Source organism: Mastigoproctus giganteus, chromosome 1, assembly GCF_048544385.1.
Source record: "Mastigoproctus giganteus isolate SK-2022 chromosome 1, ASM4854438v1, whole genome shotgun sequence".
In the NCBI taxonomy this organism is placed as follows: Eukaryota; Metazoa; Arthropoda; class Arachnida; order Uropygi; family Thelyphonidae; genus Mastigoproctus; species Mastigoproctus giganteus.
The window spans coordinates 134510789-134533055 of NC_143575.1; the positions used below are offsets into that span (position 1 = coordinate 134510789).

At 37.5% G+C, this 22267-nt stretch overlaps 1 protein-coding gene across 3 annotated transcripts in view; it reads right to left on the reverse strand.

Moving 5' to 3' along the window:
* Positions 1 to 5737: 5737 nt before the first annotated feature.
* LOC150091151 (activating signal cointegrator 1 complex subunit 1) overlaps positions 5738 to 22267 on the reverse strand; it is a 256296-nt gene continuing 239766 nt past the window's right edge. For all 3 annotated transcript variants that reach the window (XM_090382261.1, XM_090382253.1, XM_090382271.1), the window contains one exon: positions 5738 to 5895. In XM_090382261.1, the coding sequence (XP_090238387.1) occupies positions 5779 to 5895 (117 nt within the window). In that variant the 3' untranslated portion in view covers positions 5738 to 5778. The remainder of the gene's footprint in view (positions 5896 to 22267) is intronic.

Here is a 22267-nt window from a genome sequence, read left to right on the forward strand (position 1 = left end):
AAAAGTTCATAAATATATCACAGTACTTGTCATGCATCACTGTTTCCCTTTTCCCTTCTCTACAAATAATGTTCCAGAATAAACCCCTTCCCTGGTATGGATATGCTTGGGTACAGAATTTCTTCAGTTGAGGTGACCTTGTATTATGCCACTGACACACACACACTCTCTCTCTTTCTCTCTCTCTCAGGGTAACTCAAATGTTTTTTTTGGCTTGTGCAGCATAAGCCTTAAGCTTTCTTGCACCATATGGCTAATAATAATAACAGTATTCTTCATCGTTCTGGAGTTGATGCTGAAGATGCCCTTGTTACTCATCTGAATCTAATTAATGAATCATCTTCTAAATACCTCCTGGCAATTTTTATTGACTTTGAAGGTGCCTTTGGCTCTCTTTGGTGGGAGACCACCCTGGAATGTCTTAGAACTCTGAACTGCTCTGCTAACCTATACAATCTTTTTAGGAATTATTTTTGAGATAGACATGTTAAAGTTACATCAAATCTTCATAGTTTCTCAGAATCTTACATGGATGTCCGCAAGGATCTATTCTCAGACCCTTGTTTTTGGAATCTTGTTCTCAATCAATGGTTTCTAAAGGGTCTCCAAAATTATTCATCAATTGCATACGATGATGATTTAGTTATTTTTATGGAATTTCTCACCACTCATTAGAAGACAATGCAAATTCTATTCTTCAACAATTTTTTTGATTGGTCAAAGCTTAAACTCTATTTCTCAGAGCAAAATTTGTATTATGGTTTTCAAAGGCATCCTTCACCAACTGGTTCTCCTCTCATAAAAATTAATGGTAAATTTCTCCCTTTTGTAACTACTACAAAATTCTTTGGATTACTGCTTAATAATCACCTTACCTTTCTTCCCCATCTGAATAATCTCTCTCTGACAAAGTGAGAAAATTTGTCTTTCAAACTGTTTGCATTTCCTGTCAAGACTGTGGTCTGAACCATACACTATGCAAAGCTGTTTTCCCAATTACCACTTATGCTGTTGCAGCCTGGTTTAGATGCACTAAATTGGTTACAGCCCAGTCCAAGCTTGGTTTTATCCAACGCAATTTCCTCATAGTACTAGTTAGGTCAGGTAGAACTGTCTCTCTACCTCTGCTCTACAAGTTCTATCTGGTTCACTACCTTCAGACTTATATTTAATTTACTCTGGATCTTCTTACTTCATTTGTAAAGGTCTCTCTGCAGAATTCAATGGATGGAATTCAAATTGATGTGTCCTCCAGTCCTAAACAAGAAAAACAATGAATTTTAAAAATTCTTCATGACCGTTAGCAATGTCGCTGGTCTGATTCCCAAAAAAGGTTTAATTACAAAATTATTTACAGAAGTTACATTTGTTAATAAAAACACTCATAAATGCTTTTCTCCCAGCATGTTTTCTAAGCTTTCTTTTTTCATCTTTCCAATTCCAGACTTTGTCTTTGCAGTTCTGTCTAGGATTCTACCCATGTTCTTTTCTTTTGCCTTATTTACAATGAATTTCAGTCACCGCTGTTGTCTGACACTGGTCCTGTTACTTCCGGTCAGGAATCTCTTCATTTCTTCTCCTACTTTCTTTCAGTCCTTTCATAAGTTCTCACACTGTCTTTCCTAAATGACAACAGTTATTGTCTGAATTATAAACCTATTTTGTATGTCGATCGATAACTATACTTAATTAAATTCATTTATAATTCCCAAATTCTTTCAGAACTTCACCAAATTTCTCCCCTAAATTTGTTAAATTCTTAATTTTAAGCAGAGGTGTATTGCTAAAAAAAAATTGTACCGGAATGCTCGTTCTCCAGAAGACTATATGATAATGCCACATCGACTGTAACATAACTGAATCAGACTTCAGACTCATGGTTCATAGAACAACCAGTTCTAGCGTTCAGCTCATGGTGAATAAAAATGCAGCATTTTCACACATCACAGTATATCTCATTTGTTGGATCTCTTTATCTAAACACTGTACTTTAGTAAGAAACGTTCAAGTTTCATTGCAAAATTTATATTTTTGTTTTTAAATAAATTTTAAAGAAATCTATTAATTTTAAAAATTAATATTAATATATATATTTTAGTAGCAATGGGTAAAATAGATATTTCTCCCTCCCCTTTCATTATGCCATTGTTTCATAATATTAGGTGTATAAATTTAATGATTTTCTATTATGACATTTAGAAAAAAGTATCGAACATTGTTCCGGCCCAAATACACCACTGATTTTAAGGAATGTATCTAAAAATTTATTTGTTGCTTGGTAGGACAATTTTATAAACCAGGGGTGGGCAACCTCCAGCCCACAAACGTGCATAATCCAGCCCACAGTAGTTTTCAAAATATATATAATAAACGGCCTGCCGTTTTTTTATTATATTATAAATTTGTTACTATATTTATATTTTTGTAACTTTATCTTAAATTTGTATTTCATTTTTCTTATTATTAAAATGAATTATATGTATGTGTATGTATAAATATTACAATAAATAATGTAAAACTGTTCATGACAATGTTTTGATTATACATTTTAATAACCATAAAATTAATTGTCGAAATTGTATAAAGCTAAATAAATTTGGCCCAGTGTACCTCATAGACATTTTATTTAGCCCATTATTTAAAAAGGTTGCCCACCCCTGGTATAAACTGTAACCTTCATCTCAACTGTTTACTCCATTTTTTTTTTTTTATTTCTATGTGAAATTTGACATTTTGTTAACATGTTCATATTTTGTGAACAGTGATTAAATTTATAATTAAATCACACCTTTGTTTTTAGATTTTGTAGTAATGTATGCTCTTTACCACCTTAATTGCACATTTGATTCTAATCACAATTTTAACATTACTATTACTATTTAGACACATGGTACAAGGAAGCCTGAGGCTTATGCTGCACCAACCAAAAAAAATTCCCGAGTTACCCTCAGAGAGAGAGAGAGAGAGAGAGAGAGAGAGAGAGAGAGAGAGAGAGAGAGAGAAGTAGAAGGGAATCACCAAGAAAAAGAAGAATAATGATATCCAACTCAGGTCCCTAGGCATGCCAAGCCCATACTCACCAGATGTGGAACATTATGAAATCGCATGGACAATAACATAATTTATGTCATCTATCCCATAAAATTTGTGTTGAATACCTGTTTATGTCTTGAACTTATAACTTTAATGGTTAATTCCTCCTCCTCCTCCTCCCCTTTTCTCTGAATATGTATAATTACAAAATTGTATAATTTTGTACATTTTCGTATATTTTGCGTCTAGTATGAATCAGAGCTGTAATACTCAATATGTTCTACGTTGATAATAATATTAGTAAAATAATAAGAGGAGTTTACCTCAATATAGTAGGTAGAACACTTCTATATGATACCCTACAGAAATTAAAACGGAAAAAAAAAACCGACAACTTACCGGTACATTAGAGTAAAATATAAATAATTAAATAATCAATTTAACACAATTCAAATCAATTTAGAACAATTAAAAACCAAATTAACGCAATTAAAAGAATCTAACGAAAATATTCAAAACGATTTTCCTTTCTCACCTTCCACTCAACTGTCTGCAAGAAAAGTGATTATACAGAAAATTACACTATCTTAAACAATTAGTTATATAAACTATTTGCATCAAAAGAAATTATACAGATGCAAAATATACAAAATTATACAGATACAAAATTATACAGACACAAAATATGCAAAAGACACAAAAGGAAGGAAAATTGTTTTGAATATTTTCGTTAGATTCTTTTAATTGCGTTAATTTGATTTTTAATTGTTTTAAATTGATTTGAATTGTGTTAAATTGATTATTTAATTATTTATATTTTACTCTAATGTACCGGCAAGTTGTCGATTTTTTTTGTTTTAATTTCTGGAGGGTATCATACGGAAGTGTTCTACGTATTATATTGAGGTAAACTCCTCTTATTATTTTACTAATATTTTGTGTCTGTATAATTCTGTAAATTTTTGCATATTTTGTGTCTGTATAATTTTGTATCTGTATAATTTTGTATATTTTGCATCTGTATAATTTTGTATATTTTGCATCTGTATAATTTCTTTTGATGCAAATAGTTTGTATAACTAATTGTTTAAGATAGTGTAATTTTCTGTATAATCACTTTTCTTGCAAACAGTTGAGTGGTTAACTATTTCAGGTTATCTATCTCTAAATGTCTCCACCATTTTTTAAAAAAAAATTAACTTTAAACAAAATTTCCTTCAATTTGAATCCCTAATTTAATCTGAAACGGTTTCTTTCATGTTTACTTTTGTTTTTATACCTACAGGCATATCCTCTATCACCACAGTGAAACAGGGCAGAGAACTGGAACATCAGTTCCAGGTGCCACCATTCATCAGACACATACTTTATACTTAGTTGTTGTTGTTGTTGTTATTTGGTTTTTAGGAGCATTAGCAACTAAGGCCATATTGCTCCGGGATATGCGGTGGTCATTCCCTGAATGACCTTTCCGCATCCTCCGTATTTGGTGGTGACGGGCTCGAACCCCGGTCTAATCAAGAAGCGTGTGCTACGCACTGCTGCTCCTTCCCACCTGGCTACGTAGGCGCCGAAATACTTAGTATTCTTCATCAGCTTTTACTATCTGATGAACTTAAGTGTGTGACCTTTCCATTCATCATGAAATTAGGCTTCATAATCAATAGTACAATTCTTCTGATTCCATTCCTTCCTTAATATTTGCCATTAAGTTTCTTTGGAAAAAAGACCTGAAATATTCAAAGATTATGCACTTTGCAATGCCATTGATCATTCTGATATTGGAAGGAATAAAACTGCAAATATATTTTTAATTTCAAGTACCTACATACATATAGGTTCAGCACATGGAATTTCTATACACAAAAGTATATTTTAGATGATGAAAAGCAAAAATAATCATGCTTCTTATTTCAAATTCTAAGAATCAGTGATACAGATAACAAGCGAAAACTACACTGAAAGACGATTAAAATTTGTTTAGTAATCACTCTAGTAGATATTTTAATTTTAAAGTTTGAATTTTTAGGCTGACAAAGTGTGGCTCAATGTGCCCGTTCCAATGTTAATGGAAAAATGCAGTTCGGCATAAAAGGTGAAAAAAAAAAGGGGGGGGGGGTAAACTGCAGCCATTATCAATCCACTGCAGGATGGAAGCCTCTTGTATGATTCATGTTGAGGGAAATGTACCATAATCTGCTGTGCTGATCCAGTGCAGATTGGCAGATCGACCATATTTAGCAGTCGGGGCTTGAATCCTGGTTTACTCAAAGAGCATGTGCTACTGCACTCCTGATCACTCGGCTATGGAGGACTAGTTTGGCATAGGCATAAGAAAATTGGGAAAAGCTGGCTATCTGGGCATGGTAAATATGGGAATAAGTTTAGTTACTAGGAAAAGGTTGATAGCCTATCCTATACTACCCACCTTATTGCCTCGAAATGCATCCACTACATTTTTGAAAATATTAGAAACTTCAAAGGAACATGTTTTGCAACTTCACTAAAATGAATGTTGCCAAGAATGATGTAACACACCAACTAGACACAAATGTTATATTTATTCCAGTTATTTATAAATTATTGTTTTGTGACCCTTCTATTTCACAAAATTCTGGATACCATCTATGCAATGGTCTAAGCATGCAGACCTATAATGAAGTGCTTGAAATATGAATAACAAAGAAATCACACTGAATCATCCTCAATGCAATACTTTTATTAGTAAAACAACTGTGATACAATTTATGGCAATCTTATCATGGCAGAATTTACATAATATCCATCTCCGCCTGTTGAGTGAAGTAGAGAAAGGTGAATAGCAGAAATTCTTGTTTCTCCAAAGATGTGCTTTTCAAATTTCTGAAATCAAAATTAACTCTATAATAATCTCTGATAAAACTGCAATACAATCTAAAATTACCATGCCACCACACCTTTAGCAGTTGGTTTCCCCTGCTATGTGTTCAGGCGAGAGTCTGCGTCCAGCAGAAGCGACTATCAAACAAATAGATAATAATCAATGATCATTCTTTGGTCTAATTTCATTAGCTGGTATGCTTATTTAATAAATGACATTTATTTTTAATTCCTGAAGGCATTAATATACTCTATAGAAAGTAAATTATCAAAATGATATCAATTTTATCTCTAAATAGAGTTCGTTCTTCCACCACATGTTGTTATGTTATTTGGTTTTTAGGAGCATTAGCAATTAAGGCCATATTGCTTCGGGGATATGCGGTATTCATCCCCTGACCTTTCCGCATCCTCCGTATTTGGTGGTCGCGGGCTGGAACCCTGGTCTAATCAAGAAGCGTGTGCTACGCACCGTTGCTGCTGCCCACCTGGCTATGAAGGTGCCTCCACCATTACATCTGTTACAGCTGTGTTTGCAATGAGCACTGGCAGTACAATGCCAGGGCTCATTGCTCTTTCCCCCATTGGAGCTTCTTCCCCTACATGTGTTACAGCCATGGCTTGCTCAGTGAGCACCAGTGACAAATTTTTGTAACAAGTCACACAATGTACTTTCTGGCAATGTGATAACATTAAATGCTCTCTAATTTTTAGCAATGGTAAAAGTGGATATTCAGTTTTTAACTTCTGTTCTTCTATGCAGGAACAAAAACTAAAAGCTGGGTACATGATTTTCTCATTTTTAACTGGAGCTGCTTTACATGTGAAAGTCATACTTGCTTGCTGGTGAGCAATGAAGTTGTCATCAGGGCTGGATTTACACATAAGCTAAACAAACTACAGCATAGGGCCTCACATTACAAGGGGTCTCGCTCCATCTTTAAAAATCCTTTTTTTTTTAATTTTGTCACAGGTGAACTGTAAGAGAAAGAGAGAGAGAAAAAGGCCTCTTACATGTTATAGCTTAGGGCCACAACAAGTTTAAATCCGGCACTAGTTGTCACTATGGCAATTACTGCTTACCAATAGCACAAGAGGATATTCAGCTTTAACTTCTGTTCCTCTGCACAGTTTTTTCCTCTCCTTGGGTTTTTTGGCAAGAATTTCAAGATGGTCCAAGAGCCTGTAATCCTAACTGTAGCTGTTTTCATTCCAAAAGTCATCTGCATTTGCCTAAGGTTGATCATATTAAATGCTCTTAAATTTTTGCAAACACCATAAGAGTATAACTGGCTTTTAGCTTGTGTTCCTCTATGCAAGCCTTGGTTAAAACCTTTGTTAAAATACTTCAAAGTGATATTTTTTGTTTACACTCTTGTAAGACCACACTAGTTAGAGGAGCTTGTCAATAAAAATTCTTGTCATATAACTAGTTATGACAAAAATTTTTATTAATCATATTCAGTGGATGTACATAATTAAACTACAGTGAACTCAAACATATGTACTACTATGTTTCTGCAGTAGCTGTTCGGCTACATCAGGCATTGGAACTTTCTAATTTTGACTGGAGCTATTTTATGAGCAAAGTAAGGCATTTGTACTGGTGAATGATCAAATTTTATGGCAATTTCGGCTTACAAATGGCATAAGAAAGTATATAGTTTTTAAATTTTGTTAAAAGTTATTACCCTCTGCATGTGGGATAATTCCCTGGGTTGTTGGTCAAAAATTTGACCAACTTGGTAGACTTGCTAGAACGAAGGCTTGTTGGTTTGCTATGGCTAGAGAAATCGATTTAGAAGCTGTACTGATCACAAGAAGTACTCGGCTAAACGAAATCATTTTCCACTAATACCAGCTTGTGCTATTACCATCCATAAATCATCTATGGAATTGAAACTACGGAATTGAAAGTACTTCTCAGGGAGGTACTTTCAATTCCATAGTTTATAAATACGATTAATGTCACGTACAACAACTAGTTTATGTTGCATTATCTTGAGTTAATGATTTGTCTCCATCAGGTCTAACAGACCTGATGGAGACATTTGTGCAGCTGAATGCCTTCTTCCTGATGGTTACACAATATTGTCGGTAGTCACTTACATTTCACCTAACTAAAAGATCGAACACATCATTGAATCCATCCATTTCGTTTTACTTCCTTACACGATCGAAGGAGCTGCACTGCTACAACAATTTTCTCACAAAAAATGTGATCGAATACCAATGATACTTAGTGGAGATTTCAAAGTTAATTTTGCAGATACTCAATCCACACCTTTGACTGATTTCTTAGAAAATAAATTTTGACTAATGTTAAATACTTCTAGATCTGTATCGACTACTAATCATGGAACTATAATTGACGCTGTTTCAAAGACATTTACACTCTTTACAATCTCAAGTGCATGTATCATATTTTAGCTATCACAAACCCAGTGTAAGTAAATTACATATTGAAGATGTATTGCAACCTCAAATTCATGAAACTGTCGAAAAAAAAAATAAATGCTTTAAAATGTTAAACGTGTTTAGATTCTTTTCATACTAAATCCCTTTAACCTCATTCAAGCCAAGGATGTTTTCACATAAAATGAAGCACATTTCATGCATACAGGATACACACTGTTTTTTAATTAAAAAATTATTTTTGGTTTGCTTTGAAAATTTCTTAAAGAACTGTAAACAAAACTATCTTTGCTGCTGAAATGATACACAGCCAAAACTCTGACCTCTAAAACTGATGTACTGGTAGGTATGAAAACCAAAGTCACTTTGTCCAAGAGTCTGTAGGGAAGTGTAGAACAGAAGCTTATTAAACTCTAACAGGGAGCTAAATGATTTTGTAATAACTGAGAGCAAAGTGGAGAAGAAAATGTTGAAGTTAAACATAAGAAAGTAAACTGGGATGGATGGGATCTATCCAATTATATTAAAGGAGGCGGCAAAGGAAGTAAGTAAACCCTTAGTAATAATTATGAGAGCATCGTTGGATTCAAAGGAGGTCCCCACAAACTGGAGTTGTGGAAATGTATCCCAAATTAACAAAGACGGGATCAAAGGGTGACATGAGTAATTACAGACCTGTTAGTTTAACTTCTGTTCCGGGGAAAATAATGAAGTCACTGGTTACAGAAGGATCATCTAGACAAGACTGCAGTAATAATTTAGACACAGCACGGGTTTGTTAAGGGGAAGTCTTGGCTAACCAATTTGATTGGATAATATGATGAGGTCACAAAGAAACTGGATGCAAAAAATAATTTTGCATCCATAAATGCAAAAATAATAATTTAAAATAATTTTCAGGAAAGCCTTTGATATTGTTGTACATGGAACACCACTGTACAAATTGGAGCAGTATAGCATTAAGCGTATTTTAGCATTAAATCAGCTCACACCAACCATAAGAATAAGTATTTACTGTAACTAAAATATTTATTTACATATTAAAATAAAATAAATATTTACAAAAACTGCTATTATATTAAATTAAATTATATACATGTAAAAACATTAAAACTGTGATAAAATCCTTGAGATAAAATACACTAAAATAAACCGGATTAAAAACGATAAAAATCTCTGAAGCTTTCGGAAGCTTCCGCTCCCTTCCTCAGCAGTAACAAAACTTCCTGCAGCACGTCCATATATAACAGGCTCACGGTACCTATACACGTGGTGCAGTCGGCGCATGGTCTGAACTGGAAGCGGAAATAGCTCGGGAACGTGTTAAGCAAAACCGTTCATCCGTACTTAGGATAATAGTTTCAAACAGAGGATGCATACGCATACCTCTGTCCCTATTCATAATATTGTGGCCGGATGAACAGATTCGTAGGCTCTCGAGCCATTTACGGTTCCAGAACCCATGCGCTCGATCCACGATAACTGCATCGTGTGGGGAAATTTGATGCTGCTTCTCCCAAAAATGCTCGGCCACAGCAGACTTATTGTAATCAGCGGTTTTTATAGCATTTGCATGCTCCCCCAGACGATCCTTGAGCCGTCGTTTTGTCTCGCCCACATAACATTCCCCACAATCCGGGCATTTTATCCTGTATACTACTCATGTGGGCGAGACAAAACGACGGCTCAAGGATCGTCTGGGGGAGCATGCAAATGCTATAAAAACCGCTGATTACAATAAGTCTGCTGTGGCCGAGCATTTTTGGGAGAAGCAGCATCAAATTTCCCCACACGATGCAGTTATGAAGTTTTCTGAGCAGTGCAGACAGGCTGCCAGATCAGGTAATGGGGTCTTGTCAATGACATACAAGAATTTTGGTAGCACGGATAAGGAGGTGATTATCCCCTAGCATAACACAATGGTCAGGCTGCATTTTGAGTTTTTTTTTCTGTGTACAGTTTTGGAGGCTTCATTTTAGGAAGGATGTAGAGTTGCTAGAACAAGTACAGAGAAGGGCAACAAGACTGGTCAGGGGGAAAATTAGGGTGCTCTTATGAAGAAAGGCTTAAGTTCTGCAAATTGCAGCATCTGGAGACTAGGTATCTGTGAGGTAATCTGACTGAGATGTATAAGGCCATGAATGGTTTGAGCAGGCTGAATGGTGATAGGATTTTTTTTTGGCTGATACTGTATAAGCTTGATTTCTTGCATCTTATGCCTCTGCTAATACTCAACATGGTACCATGCACCATCTACACTGCTTGGAGAACTCAATGTCTGCCCGCTCCCAAATCTTTCTTCCTCCATGGTTAAATTCAACCTTAGTATACAAATTATTTTTTAAATTTTTTTGGCATCTACAACTTCTAGGTGTTGAAGGTTTCAGTAATTTACATTGTTCTGTAACTTTGACATGCCATAATTTTTATAATTTTTTATTTTTTCTGCTCAATGGTCTGCTCTGAATGCCTTGCTTTTTTGCCATGTTTTAAAGACATGAAGGACTACTGCTTGGCACTCATTATTAAACAGCCTCTACCCGTTTGTCAATGTCATTTAAGAAATGCAGAAACTGCAGTTGTTATTAATGGAGTCCTTGGGGAAACCTCATTTTGAATGTTAGTCCAATCTGAAGAGTAAACATTAATCACAATCCCTTTGCCTTCTACCTAGCAATCCCTAAGTCTCATAGACATTCTCTCCGATATGCCAGATAAGCTGTGCTTGCTAGCTGGGAGTCTAAAACGCTGATGGAACTGATATTCCAGTGACAGTCAAGTCAAGTCAGGTGTACCCAATTTTGGCAAAGTCCGGATGATCTGTGACTCCAAATCCTCTGCTCGCACCTTCACAATGGTAGGCCTGTTAGTAATCCTGAGTATAACCCCCACATGCAAGCACACTGTAGGTGACCACCAAGGGTGAACCAACATAAGCAGGGTTCAAGGTATGGTGCACACACACCACATGGAGGAATGCTGCCCCTCTGTGTTACCAGGTAATACTGGGTGGTAGATGGCTCTCATCAACCGGTGCAATACCACCACTTTGCTTAACAGAGGCCTGAAGTGGGGGAACCCATGTTTAATCTCCAGAGATAAGTTCTGGTCAACCATCCCCCACCTCTTCCATCACGCAGTAGGATTGTTATCTTTTGAGGTTATGATGAACACCATGGCGAGATCCAAACTTCCTTATATTTCAAGGATACAGCTCTAAAACAATGTTCGCAGGCAAGCTGCTAGTTAGTATACCAGACCAAACCTATTGGTAACTCTCTAGGAGGCTTGCTGCTTATACTCTGCCAGATAGTGACTGGAGGAAGTCCACGTAGTGTGTATGCGGGGGGGGGGGGCATTGTCGAGGCCACATTATGTCAAGGATTTGAGTATATTCTTATCATGTGTATGCCATATCCAAAAATTTTATTACTTCATACAGCATGTACCCCCGCCTCAAATTTTTCTTACTATTGAATACACCATGAATTGTCAAACTAACAGAGCAAACTTATCTGAAAAAGACCTAAACCTCCCAAACACATCCTAGTTCATTTCACAAATATACGTGGTCTCAGTTCTAATCTCAGTGATGTCCATTTCCACTTACAGTCTACCAAGCACCATGTACTTTTTCTGACAGAATCTCAGATATTGTTTGATTCAACCACTGCTCATCTCAGTTGCCCAAATTATTCGCTGTATCATTCCTTTCAACTCAAAGGTGGTTGTGCATATTTCCATTCTGATATTCCCTGTCAGAAACTTGGTAATTTGGAATCTCCTCTTTTCGTTCATTTCTGGCTTAAAATCTCTCTACCTCATTCTGTCAAATTCGTCTGTCATCTCTACCATTCTCCCAACTCCACTAATCACTTGGAACTCTTTGACTTCCTCCCTTGGCAACTTGACTTTCTCCAGTCTAACTTTCCTAGCAGTGAGGTAATTTTCTTTGGTGATTTTAATGTTCACAACTCCAACTGGAGTTGTGAACATTAAAGAGATGCCGAGGCTTTTGCAATTACCAATGATCTAGCACAGATTGTTCATTTACCTAACAGAATACAAGACAATCCAAACCATGCTTGATATATTTATCACAAACAATGTTGAAGTGAATGGTCCTTTAGGCACTTCAGCTCACAACTTGGTGATTGTGTCTTCTCCAATGGAGCCTTTAAAAATGGGATGACCTGAACGATTTATTTTCTTCTTTTCCTTGGTCGGATTACTGTTTCAAAACTTCTGATGTCAACGTTTGCTCAGATCATGTCAGTGAAATTATTCTTGTACGAATGGAATCCTTTATTCCACATACTACCTTAAAATCTCATCCTTTATCTAAACCTTGGTTTTCCAATAAATGTGCTAAGGCTGTTCAGTTCAAGAGAAGAATGTTGCATATCATAATTAGCTTTTTCCAATTCTTCAGTTTCATTTTCTGCCTATACCAGAGCTTGCAACAATTGTAAAGTAGTTATTAAACAGTCCAAACTAGATTTTGAACCGGCTAAGAGTAGAAAACTTGCTTCTTGCCCTAAAGGTAGCCGAGCATTCTGGTCTCTTGCCAAAGCTATTGGCCGCAACTTTTGCCATCTCTTCTCAAATCCAGATGGTTCTGTTGTCACTTCAGCCAAGGATAAAGCTGACCTGCTAGCATTCCATTTTTCTTACAACTCATGTATTAATGATCTCAGTAAAACATCTCCCATTCATCAAAATCCTTCTGACATTCAAAAGAATGTCAGAAGGATTTTGATGAATTTTGATGCTAAGAAAGTTCAAGGTCTTGATGGTATTTTTCCACTTGTTCTCAAAACCTGCACTTCTGGAACTTACTCTTGTTCTTTGCCACCGTTTTTCACTTTCTTATTCCAAAGGTGTTTTTCCTTCTGCTTGGAAATTTGCTCATATTCAGCCAGTTTCTAAAAAAGGGTGACAAATCCCTCCCATCCAATTATCGTCCCATTGCAATTATTTCTACTCTTTCTAAAGCAATGGAGAAATCAATTAACTGCCAACTCTTAAACTATCTAGAAACACTCCGTCTGATCAACGATCGCCAGTATGGAATCTGTCAGTGTCGATCCACTGGTGATATTCTAGCTTATGTTACCCATTTATGGAAAAATTCAATGGAAAGGTCGGTGAAACATAAGCAGTTGCTCTTGACATCTCAAAGGCTTTCATTCGTGCTTGGTATAAAGGTCTTCTAAACAAGTTTCCATCTTATGGTTTATCAACTGTTTTTTGTAATTGATTATCTGTTTTCTTTCTGACCACTCTCTGAGGGTGATGGTAGATGGTTCTCTGTCTTTTAACTTCTCCACTAATGCTGATGTCCTCCAAGGTTCAGTTCTTCCCCCCCCCCTCTTTTCCTCTTGATACTCTCCAGAAATTAATTTAATTTCTGGAGAGTATCATAGAGAAGTGTTCTACGTACTATATTGAGGTAAACTCCTCTTATTATTTTACAAATATTAATGAGCTTCTTCCATTGACCAGAAATCCTATCCATAGTTTTTCTGATATAGCACATTGCATTCCACTTTCCAGTTTAAGAAACCTTGCCCTGCTAAATCAGTTTCAACTTCTTGAATATCCGCTAACAATTCGTTAAATTCCAATCTCCAGTGGGGCAATGATAACTTAGTTGATTTCAATCCTTCTAATGCTCAGTCCTGTCTTATATCTCGCAAAAAGGATTCTTCTGCTGTTATGCCTAAAATAAAACTTCCTGCAATCCAGTCTAAACATTATATCTATCCCCATAACTTGAATTTACAGTCCCTAGTTCTAGAATCATTTATAACCGTAAAAATTTTGTCCTCATTCATTTTACTTTTGTCTCTGTTGTTATTTGTTTTTTTTAGGAGCATTAGCAACTAAGGCTATATTACTCCAGGGATATGCAGTGGTCATTCTCTGACTTTTCCGCATCCTCCGTATTTGGTGGTCATGGGCTCGAACCCCGGTCTAACCAAGAAATGTGTGCTACGCACTACTGCTCCTGCCCACCTGGCTACGGAGGCACCACTTTTGCCTCTCATAGCCTTAAACACCTCAATCAAGTCTCTTCTAATGTGCCTAGTTTCTTAGCTGTGCAACCCACATATTCGAAGTCTTTCCTCATATGGGATGCCTTTTAGGCAATCTCACCAGGCGAGTTACCCGTCTTTGGACCCTTTCAAGAAGCACAATGTCTTTCTTTAGGTGTGGTCTTCATACTTGAATGCAGTATTCAAAGTGTGGTATAACAATAGCCTTATATAATTGGATTATGACATCCTTATCTCTACTAGCAAATGTTTGATCAATCATTGATCATCCACCATGGGCCTTCCTTGCAACCCATCTACAATGCTCGGAGAACTTCATGTCTGACCGTATTGTAACTCCTAATTCCCATTCTTCCATTACTGACTTTAGTTCAACTCCACCAAGTGCATAAGCTATTTTGGGGTTGCTGTTCTCCAGATGTACAGATGTAAGACCTTGCATTTTGCTGAATTAAAGTACAGCTGCCACTTTTCTGCTCAACCTTGAAGTCTAACTAGGTCACTCTGAAGAAGCTCTGCTTGACAGTGATCATTAACTACTCTACTGATCTTTACATCATCTGCAAATTTACACATCATGCCCCCTATCCCTTCATCGATGTCATTTAAGAAAATCAACAACAACAGTTGAACCAATACTCATCCTTGGGGAACCCCACTTTTTACATTAACCAAAATTTACCATTTATTAACCCTCTGCCTCCTGTCCTAAAGCCATCCTGATATCCATCTAAGGATTTTCCTTGTGATTCCAACTCATTAGGAGGAAAATTATTTTAATTTATAGGAAGATACAGATTCAAGGCTTCTGTGATTAATGTTTTAAAGGTATACCGTAATACAAGTGTATTCACTCCTGAGATATCGACCCATTTAATAGAGGCCATGTAGCATCTTAAGCCATTGTAATTTTCTTTCCTGAAATTATAACCCACCCCTTTGCCTTTAACTACTGCTACCTCTCTCTCTTCATCCACCATTTATTTTATATTATCTACATTACCATAATGTTTTCCATTTGCAGATTCTCATCACAATCTACACAGTCACCTGGCCTATAGATGTCTCCCATTATACTTTTGGTTCCAACTATCTCACACCACACGATTCTATACTAGCATGAAAAATGTCTGAAGCTGGGAAAGCTTTCATCGTGCTCAAGTTACTTTTGATAAGAAGCACAACCCCATTCAGGGCATTCTAGCTGCCCTGTCCTTCCTAAATACATTGTACATACCATACTGAAATGCATCAGTCCCTATTTCCAGGTGGCACCACTTTTCTGTAAGCCCTATTATTTCAGTGTTACTTGTCCTATCCAGCAGTTTAAATTCACTTTTTTATTGCCGACACTTCTGACATTACTGTATAAACAATTAAAACTTAGTGTTCTTGTAGAGTTAACTACCCTGACACATCCCTTGAAGTTATTTAAGTTTGCTTCCCTGGCATTAGCTACATGCTCATTCGAAATGTTTCTGCTCTCAGATCATCTTATTTGTTGACATTAGACTTGAACTTCTGTAGACTAATTTTCATGAAATACATATGAAGGAAGGTTGTTCTAGAAAACGGTAGTTGACTGAATAAACGAGGAAGATAAAAAGTTGGGTCTGTGAGTTTGAAGTTGGACAGTAAATGGATGTTGGCAGCATGTGTTTGGACTGTTTTAAAAGAGAGACAGGAATTATACAAGCCAATTCAGAACAGTGCCCATGGAAGTATCTGTAGAAAAGGCATGCAGCAGAAACAGTATGTCTATGAGACAAAGAGTAGAGAGACTCTGTTAGAGATAAGTCATTAATTAACCTAACTGCCCTTTTATGAATGAAATCTAGAAGCCTGAGAGAGGTTTTGGGGGCACCGACTCAGATCTGGGAACAATATTCCATGGTAGGGCAGATTACTGGGAGATCGGCATTTAAGGAATTGGTAGTGAATATTCGAGAAGTTGAGCAGGGCAAGGTTTCTCAAACTGGAAAGTGGAATGCAATGTGCTATCATCAGAAAAACTATGGATAGAATTTCTGGTCAATGGAAGAAGGTCATTAATATACAAGAGGAAAAGAGTGGGAGAAAGAACTGAACCCTGGGGGACACCAGCATTAGTGGAGAAGTTAGAAGACAGAGAGCCATCTACCATCACCCTCAGTGAACGATCAGAGAAAAAACGGGATAACCAATTACAAAAAACAGTTGGAAAACCACAGGATAGAAGCTTGTATAGAAGACCTTTATGTCACACACGATCGAAAGCCTTTGAGATGTCAAGAGGAACTGCTTGTGTTTCACCGAACTTTGTCCATTGAATCTGTCCATAAATGGGTAGCATAAGACAGATTATCACCAGTGGATTGACACTGAATCCATACTGACAATCGTTAATCAGATGGAAGGTTTCTAGATAGTTTAAGAGTTGATGGTTAATTGAATTCTCCATTACTTTAGAAAGAGTAGAAGTAATTGCAATGGGACGAGAATTGGTGGGAGAGATTTGTCACCCTTTTTAGGAACTGGTTGGATATGAGCAAATTTTCAAGCAGAAGGAAAAACACCTTTGGAATAAGAAAGTGAAAAAATGCAGTAAAGAACAGGAGTAAGTTCAGGAGCGTAGGTTTTGAGAACAAGTGAAGAAATACCATGGAATGGTGTGGGAGGCTTTTCACCAAGATCATTAATACATGAGTTGGAAGAAAAATGGGATGCTAGCAGGTCTGCTCTACCCTTCACTGATGTGCCAACAGAACCATCTGGTTTTGACAGAGGTGGGAGCAGAGATGGGCAAAAGTTGTGGCCAGTAGCTTTGGTGAGAGTCCAGAATGGTCAGCTACCATTAGGGTAAGAAGCAAGTTTTCTACTCTTAGCCTGTTCAAAATCTAGTTTGGCCTGATTAATAACTGCCTTACAATTGTTGCAAGCTCTGGTGTAGGCAGAAAATGAAACTGAAGTATTGGAAACAAGCTAATTACGATATGCAACATTCTTTTCTTGAAGAGCCTTAGCACATTTATTTGAAAATCAAGGTTTAGATAAAGGATGAGATTTTAAGGTGGAATGTGGAATAAAGGATTCCATTCTACAAGAATAATTTCACTGACACGATTCTGAGCAAACATTGACATCAGAAGTAGTAGTAGTAGTGGCACATGATGCAAGAAAGCAAGTGTAGGAGCTTATGCAGCATCAGCCAAAAAAAAAAAAAAAAAAAAAAAAAAATCACACCATTCCCTCCAAATGCCTGTCCAGTTCCTCCTTAAATTTATTTAACCTATCAACTTCTACAACGACAGATGGAAGTTTGTTCCAGCAATTAACCACCCGCTGGCTAAAGGCAAATTTCCGCACATCTATTCTACATCTGTCCTTTCTTAATTTGAACTTATGTCCCCGTAGGTTGGTAATCTGAACAAGTGGAAGGATCCCAGTTTTGAAGTTTTGAAACAGTAATCCAACCAAAGAAAAGAAGAAACGAAATCTCACAGGTCATCCTATTTTGTATTCTTGTAATGCCAAACAACATGAGGTTGGGAATAGCCATGAGATAAAGGCTCCATTGGACAAAAGACAATCATCAAGTTCTGATCTGAGGTACCCTAAAGGACCACTCACTTCGACCATGTACTTAGAAGGATTGTTTGTGAGAAAAAGATCAAGCGTGTTGGCTGTAAGGTTAGGAATGTCCGGTATTCTGGTAGGTAAATGAACAATCTATGTGAGGTCATGAGTAATTGCAAAAGCCTCAGCATCTTGACCAGCTGGGTCTGTGTGACTAGAAAACGGAAGCCAGCTGGAGTTGTTAAAATGAGTATAATAAGAAACTGTTCAGGGAAATAGAGTGGGCCAGTAAATCAGAGAGTCTTATAATGGGAGATTTTAATTTCCCAGATATTGACTGGAATTTGGGGGCTGGTCACTCACACACTAGCAGGGATTTTGTGGATTTATTGGATGATTGTTTTCTACATCAGCATGTTCGGGAGGTAACTGGAGGGAGTGATGCTCTTGATTTGATTATCAGCAGTGATTCTTCATGCATTAAGAATCTGCAGATAAATGAACCACTAGGTGGCAGTGATCACAGTGTGCTGAAGTGGGATTTACTCAAAGAGGTAACTACCATTAGGGGTAAAGGGAAGGGTTATTGCTTCCGTAAAGGCGACTACGATAGACTGAGACAGTATTTAAGTTCTATACAGTGGGACCAACTGATGATGTTACCAACAGCGAATTCAAAATGGGAAGCATTCAAGGAACTTATCTTGGCATCTACTAGGCTTTACATACCAACTAAGAAATATTGTTCAAGGTTTAGGCCAAAATGGATGTCAGATGAATTAATGAGGCATATGGCAGAGGATAAAAATGCATGGGATACTTACAAATTAACACATGACACAGAAGCCAATGATGGATACAAGTTGATATGCAACCAAGTTACAGAGGAGGTTAGGCAGGCAAAGGCAGATTACGAGAAATCCTTGGGAAGGGATGCAAAGAAAAACAGCAAAGAGTTCTTTACTTATGTAAACTCTAGAAGGAAGGGGATGAATCAGATTGGTCCACTTGATATTGATGGGTCAACTGTTGATCATCCTGCTCAGGTAGCTAACAAACTAAATGAATATTTTGCATCGACATTCACACATGAGGAGTTATTCAGCGAGGGGAATGCCAGAGGTGTATTCAACTCTAGCAGTAAGCTACAGAATCTTGAAATAACTGAGAGTAAAGTGGAGGAGAAATTGTTGAAGATAAACACAAGAAAGGCACCCGGGGTGGATGGGATCTATCCAGTTATATTAAAGGAGGCAGCAAAGGAAGTGGGCGAACCCTTAGCCATGGTTATGAGGGCTTCCTTGGACTCAGGGGAGGTGCCCATAGACTGGAAATGTGCAAATGTGATCCCAATTCACAGAGGAGGATCAAAGGCTGACACAAGTAATTATAGACCTGTGAGGTTAACTTCTGTTCCAGGAGAATTAATGGAGGCACTGGTTGAAGAAGCACTGCAGGATCATTTAGACAAGACTCCAGTTAGAGCTCGGACACAGCATGGTTTTGTTAAGGGGAAGTCTTGCCTGACCAATTTGATTGGATACTATGATGCAGTCGCAGGAGAACTGGATGCAGGGAATAGCTTTGATATTATATACTTGGATCTTAGAAAGGCTTTTGATACTGTTGCACATGGAAGACTGCTACACAAATTGGAGCAGTGTGGCATTGGAGGCAAATTGCTGTTATGGGTAAAGGGGTGGTTGAGGAGGAGAAGACAGACAGTGGTAATCAATGGACACTGCTCGTCGTGGACTAATGTTATTAGTGGAGTCCCTCAGAGCTCAGTGTTGGGTCCATTATTGTTTTCTGTATTTATAAATGATATTGATGATGGTATATCAAGCTTAATGTCCAAGTTTGCAGACGATACACAGGTTGGCAGGGTTGTCAAGGACACTACTGACACTATGCTGCTGCAACAGGATCTGGAAAGGTTGAGCAGATGGGCTGAGAGGTGGCAAATGAAGTTTAACATTGACAAATGTAAAGTACTACACATGGGAAACAGCAACCCCAGAGCAACGTATCAACTCTGTGGTACTACACTGACAGTGGTAGAGAATGAAAGGGACTTGGGGGTGGTTGTGCAGGCAGATATGAAGTTCTCTGAGCAGTGCAGACGGGCTGCAAGAGTAGCTCATGGAGTATTGTCAATGATATACAGGAATTTTTCCAGCAGGGATAAGGAGGCGATTATTCCCTTGTATAAGGCAATGGTCAGGCGACACCTAGAGTACTGTATACAGGTCTGGAGGCCTCATTTCAAGAAGGATGTAGAGCTGCTGGAACGAGTACAGAGAAGGGCAACAAGATTAGTGAATGGAACAAAGGGGTGCTCTTACGAAGAAAGGCTTAAGTTTTGCAAATTACAGTGTCTGGAGACTAGGCACCAGCGAGGTGATCTGATAGAGGTGTATAAAGCCTTGAATGGTTTGAGCATGCTCAATGCTGATGGGATTCTTCCTCTCGCTCAGAATAATCACCAGAGAGGGCATAAATTCAAATTGAGGAAAGACAGATGTAGGATAGACGTGCGGAAATTTGCCTTTAGCCAGCGGGTGGTTGGTTGGTGGAACAGACTTCCATCCCTTGTCGTGGAGGTTGATAGCCTAAATTAGTTTAAGGCTCAGCTGGACAGGTATTTTGAACGAACAGAGGGGTGAAGTGGAAGTGGGTTTTTTTTTTTTTTTTTTTGGCTGATGCTGCATAAGCTTGCTTTCTTGCATCAAATGCCTCTACTAATGCTAATGCTAAATCACCAATGAAAATTACCTCTCTGTTAGGAAAGTTGGACTGGAGAAAGTCAAATTCCAAAGAGAGGAACACCTTGGAACACCAAGAGTTCCAAGCAATTAGTGGAATTGGGAGAATGGTAGAGACAACAGATGAATTTTACAGAATATGGCAGAGAGAGAGATTTTAATCCAGAGATGATCGAAAAGATCAGATTCCAAATTACCAAGTCTCAGACAGGGAATATTGTAACAGACATATGCACAAGTACCACCTTTGAGTCGAAAGGAATCATACAGCAAATAATTTTGGAAACTGAGATGAGCAGTGGTTGAATCAAACAATATCTGAGATTTTGTCAGAAAAAGTACATGGGGTTTGGTAGACTGTAAGTGGAAATTGACATCACTGAGATTAGAAGTGAGACCACATATTTGTGAAATGAACTAGGAAGTGTTTGGGAGGTTTAGGTCTTTTTTTCAGATAAGTTTGCTCTATTAGTTTGACAATTCATAGTGTATTCAATAGTAAGAAAAAGTGGGGAGGAGGTACATGATGTATGAAGTAATGGAATTTTTGGATATGGCGTAGACATGGTAAGAATATATCCAGATCCTTGACATAAAGTGGCCTCGACAATACCCCCCCCCCACTCCCAGCATATATGCTACTCATATTCCCTCCAGTCACTATCTGACAGAGTATAGGTAGCAAGATTATACACTCTGATCTGGAAGCTTCTTAAAGAGTTACCAACAGGTTCAGTCCAGTGTACTAACTAACGGTCGGCCTGTGAACGCCGTTTTAGAGCTGTACCCTCGAAATGTAAGGAAGTTTAGATCTCGCCATGGTGTTCATCATAACCTCGAAAGACATCAATCATACCGCAAGATGGAAGAGATGGGGGAGGGCTGACCGGAACTTAGCTCTGAAGACTAAACATGGGTTCCACCACTTCAAGCCTACAATACCTACAAGTATCAACAATACCTTCTATCTACAAGTGCGGGCCAAGCTATAAAAATTTCTCCCCCAAAAGCCTTGCAGAGTCAAGTCTTAAGTTGATCCACAAGGCTTTCAAGCATATAATCCCTGGTATCATGGCTGGACAGCACTACAGATACACAGATATTCTTACCTAACTTGCAGCATTTCTTCAGCATGGTCCTATATTTGTCTACCAAATTGTCAGATCATGTGTGCTTAATATCATTAGTCCCCACATGAATAATAATATTCTCTTTACTCCTCCCTTTTAAAATCTGACAATCTGTTGGTGACATTATCAATTGTTGCTTCCAGCAGACATACCCTAGTTCTAGTCCACCTATCCTTATTACAAAAAAATATGAAAAAAAAAAAAAAGAAATCAAATAGTTCCAAATGACTAGTGGAGTTGGGAGAACACTGGAGGCAAGAGTTGAATCTGATAGAATAGGGTTGAGAGATTTTAAGCACAGAGATGATTTGAAAAGAGGCGATTACAAATTAGTACGCCTTTGACTGAGAATTACAGAACAGATATAAACACATGTACTACCTTTTAAGCAAAAGGAATTATAGAGCAACCAATTAGGCAACTGAGATGAGGTGGTTTAGGAACTGATAAT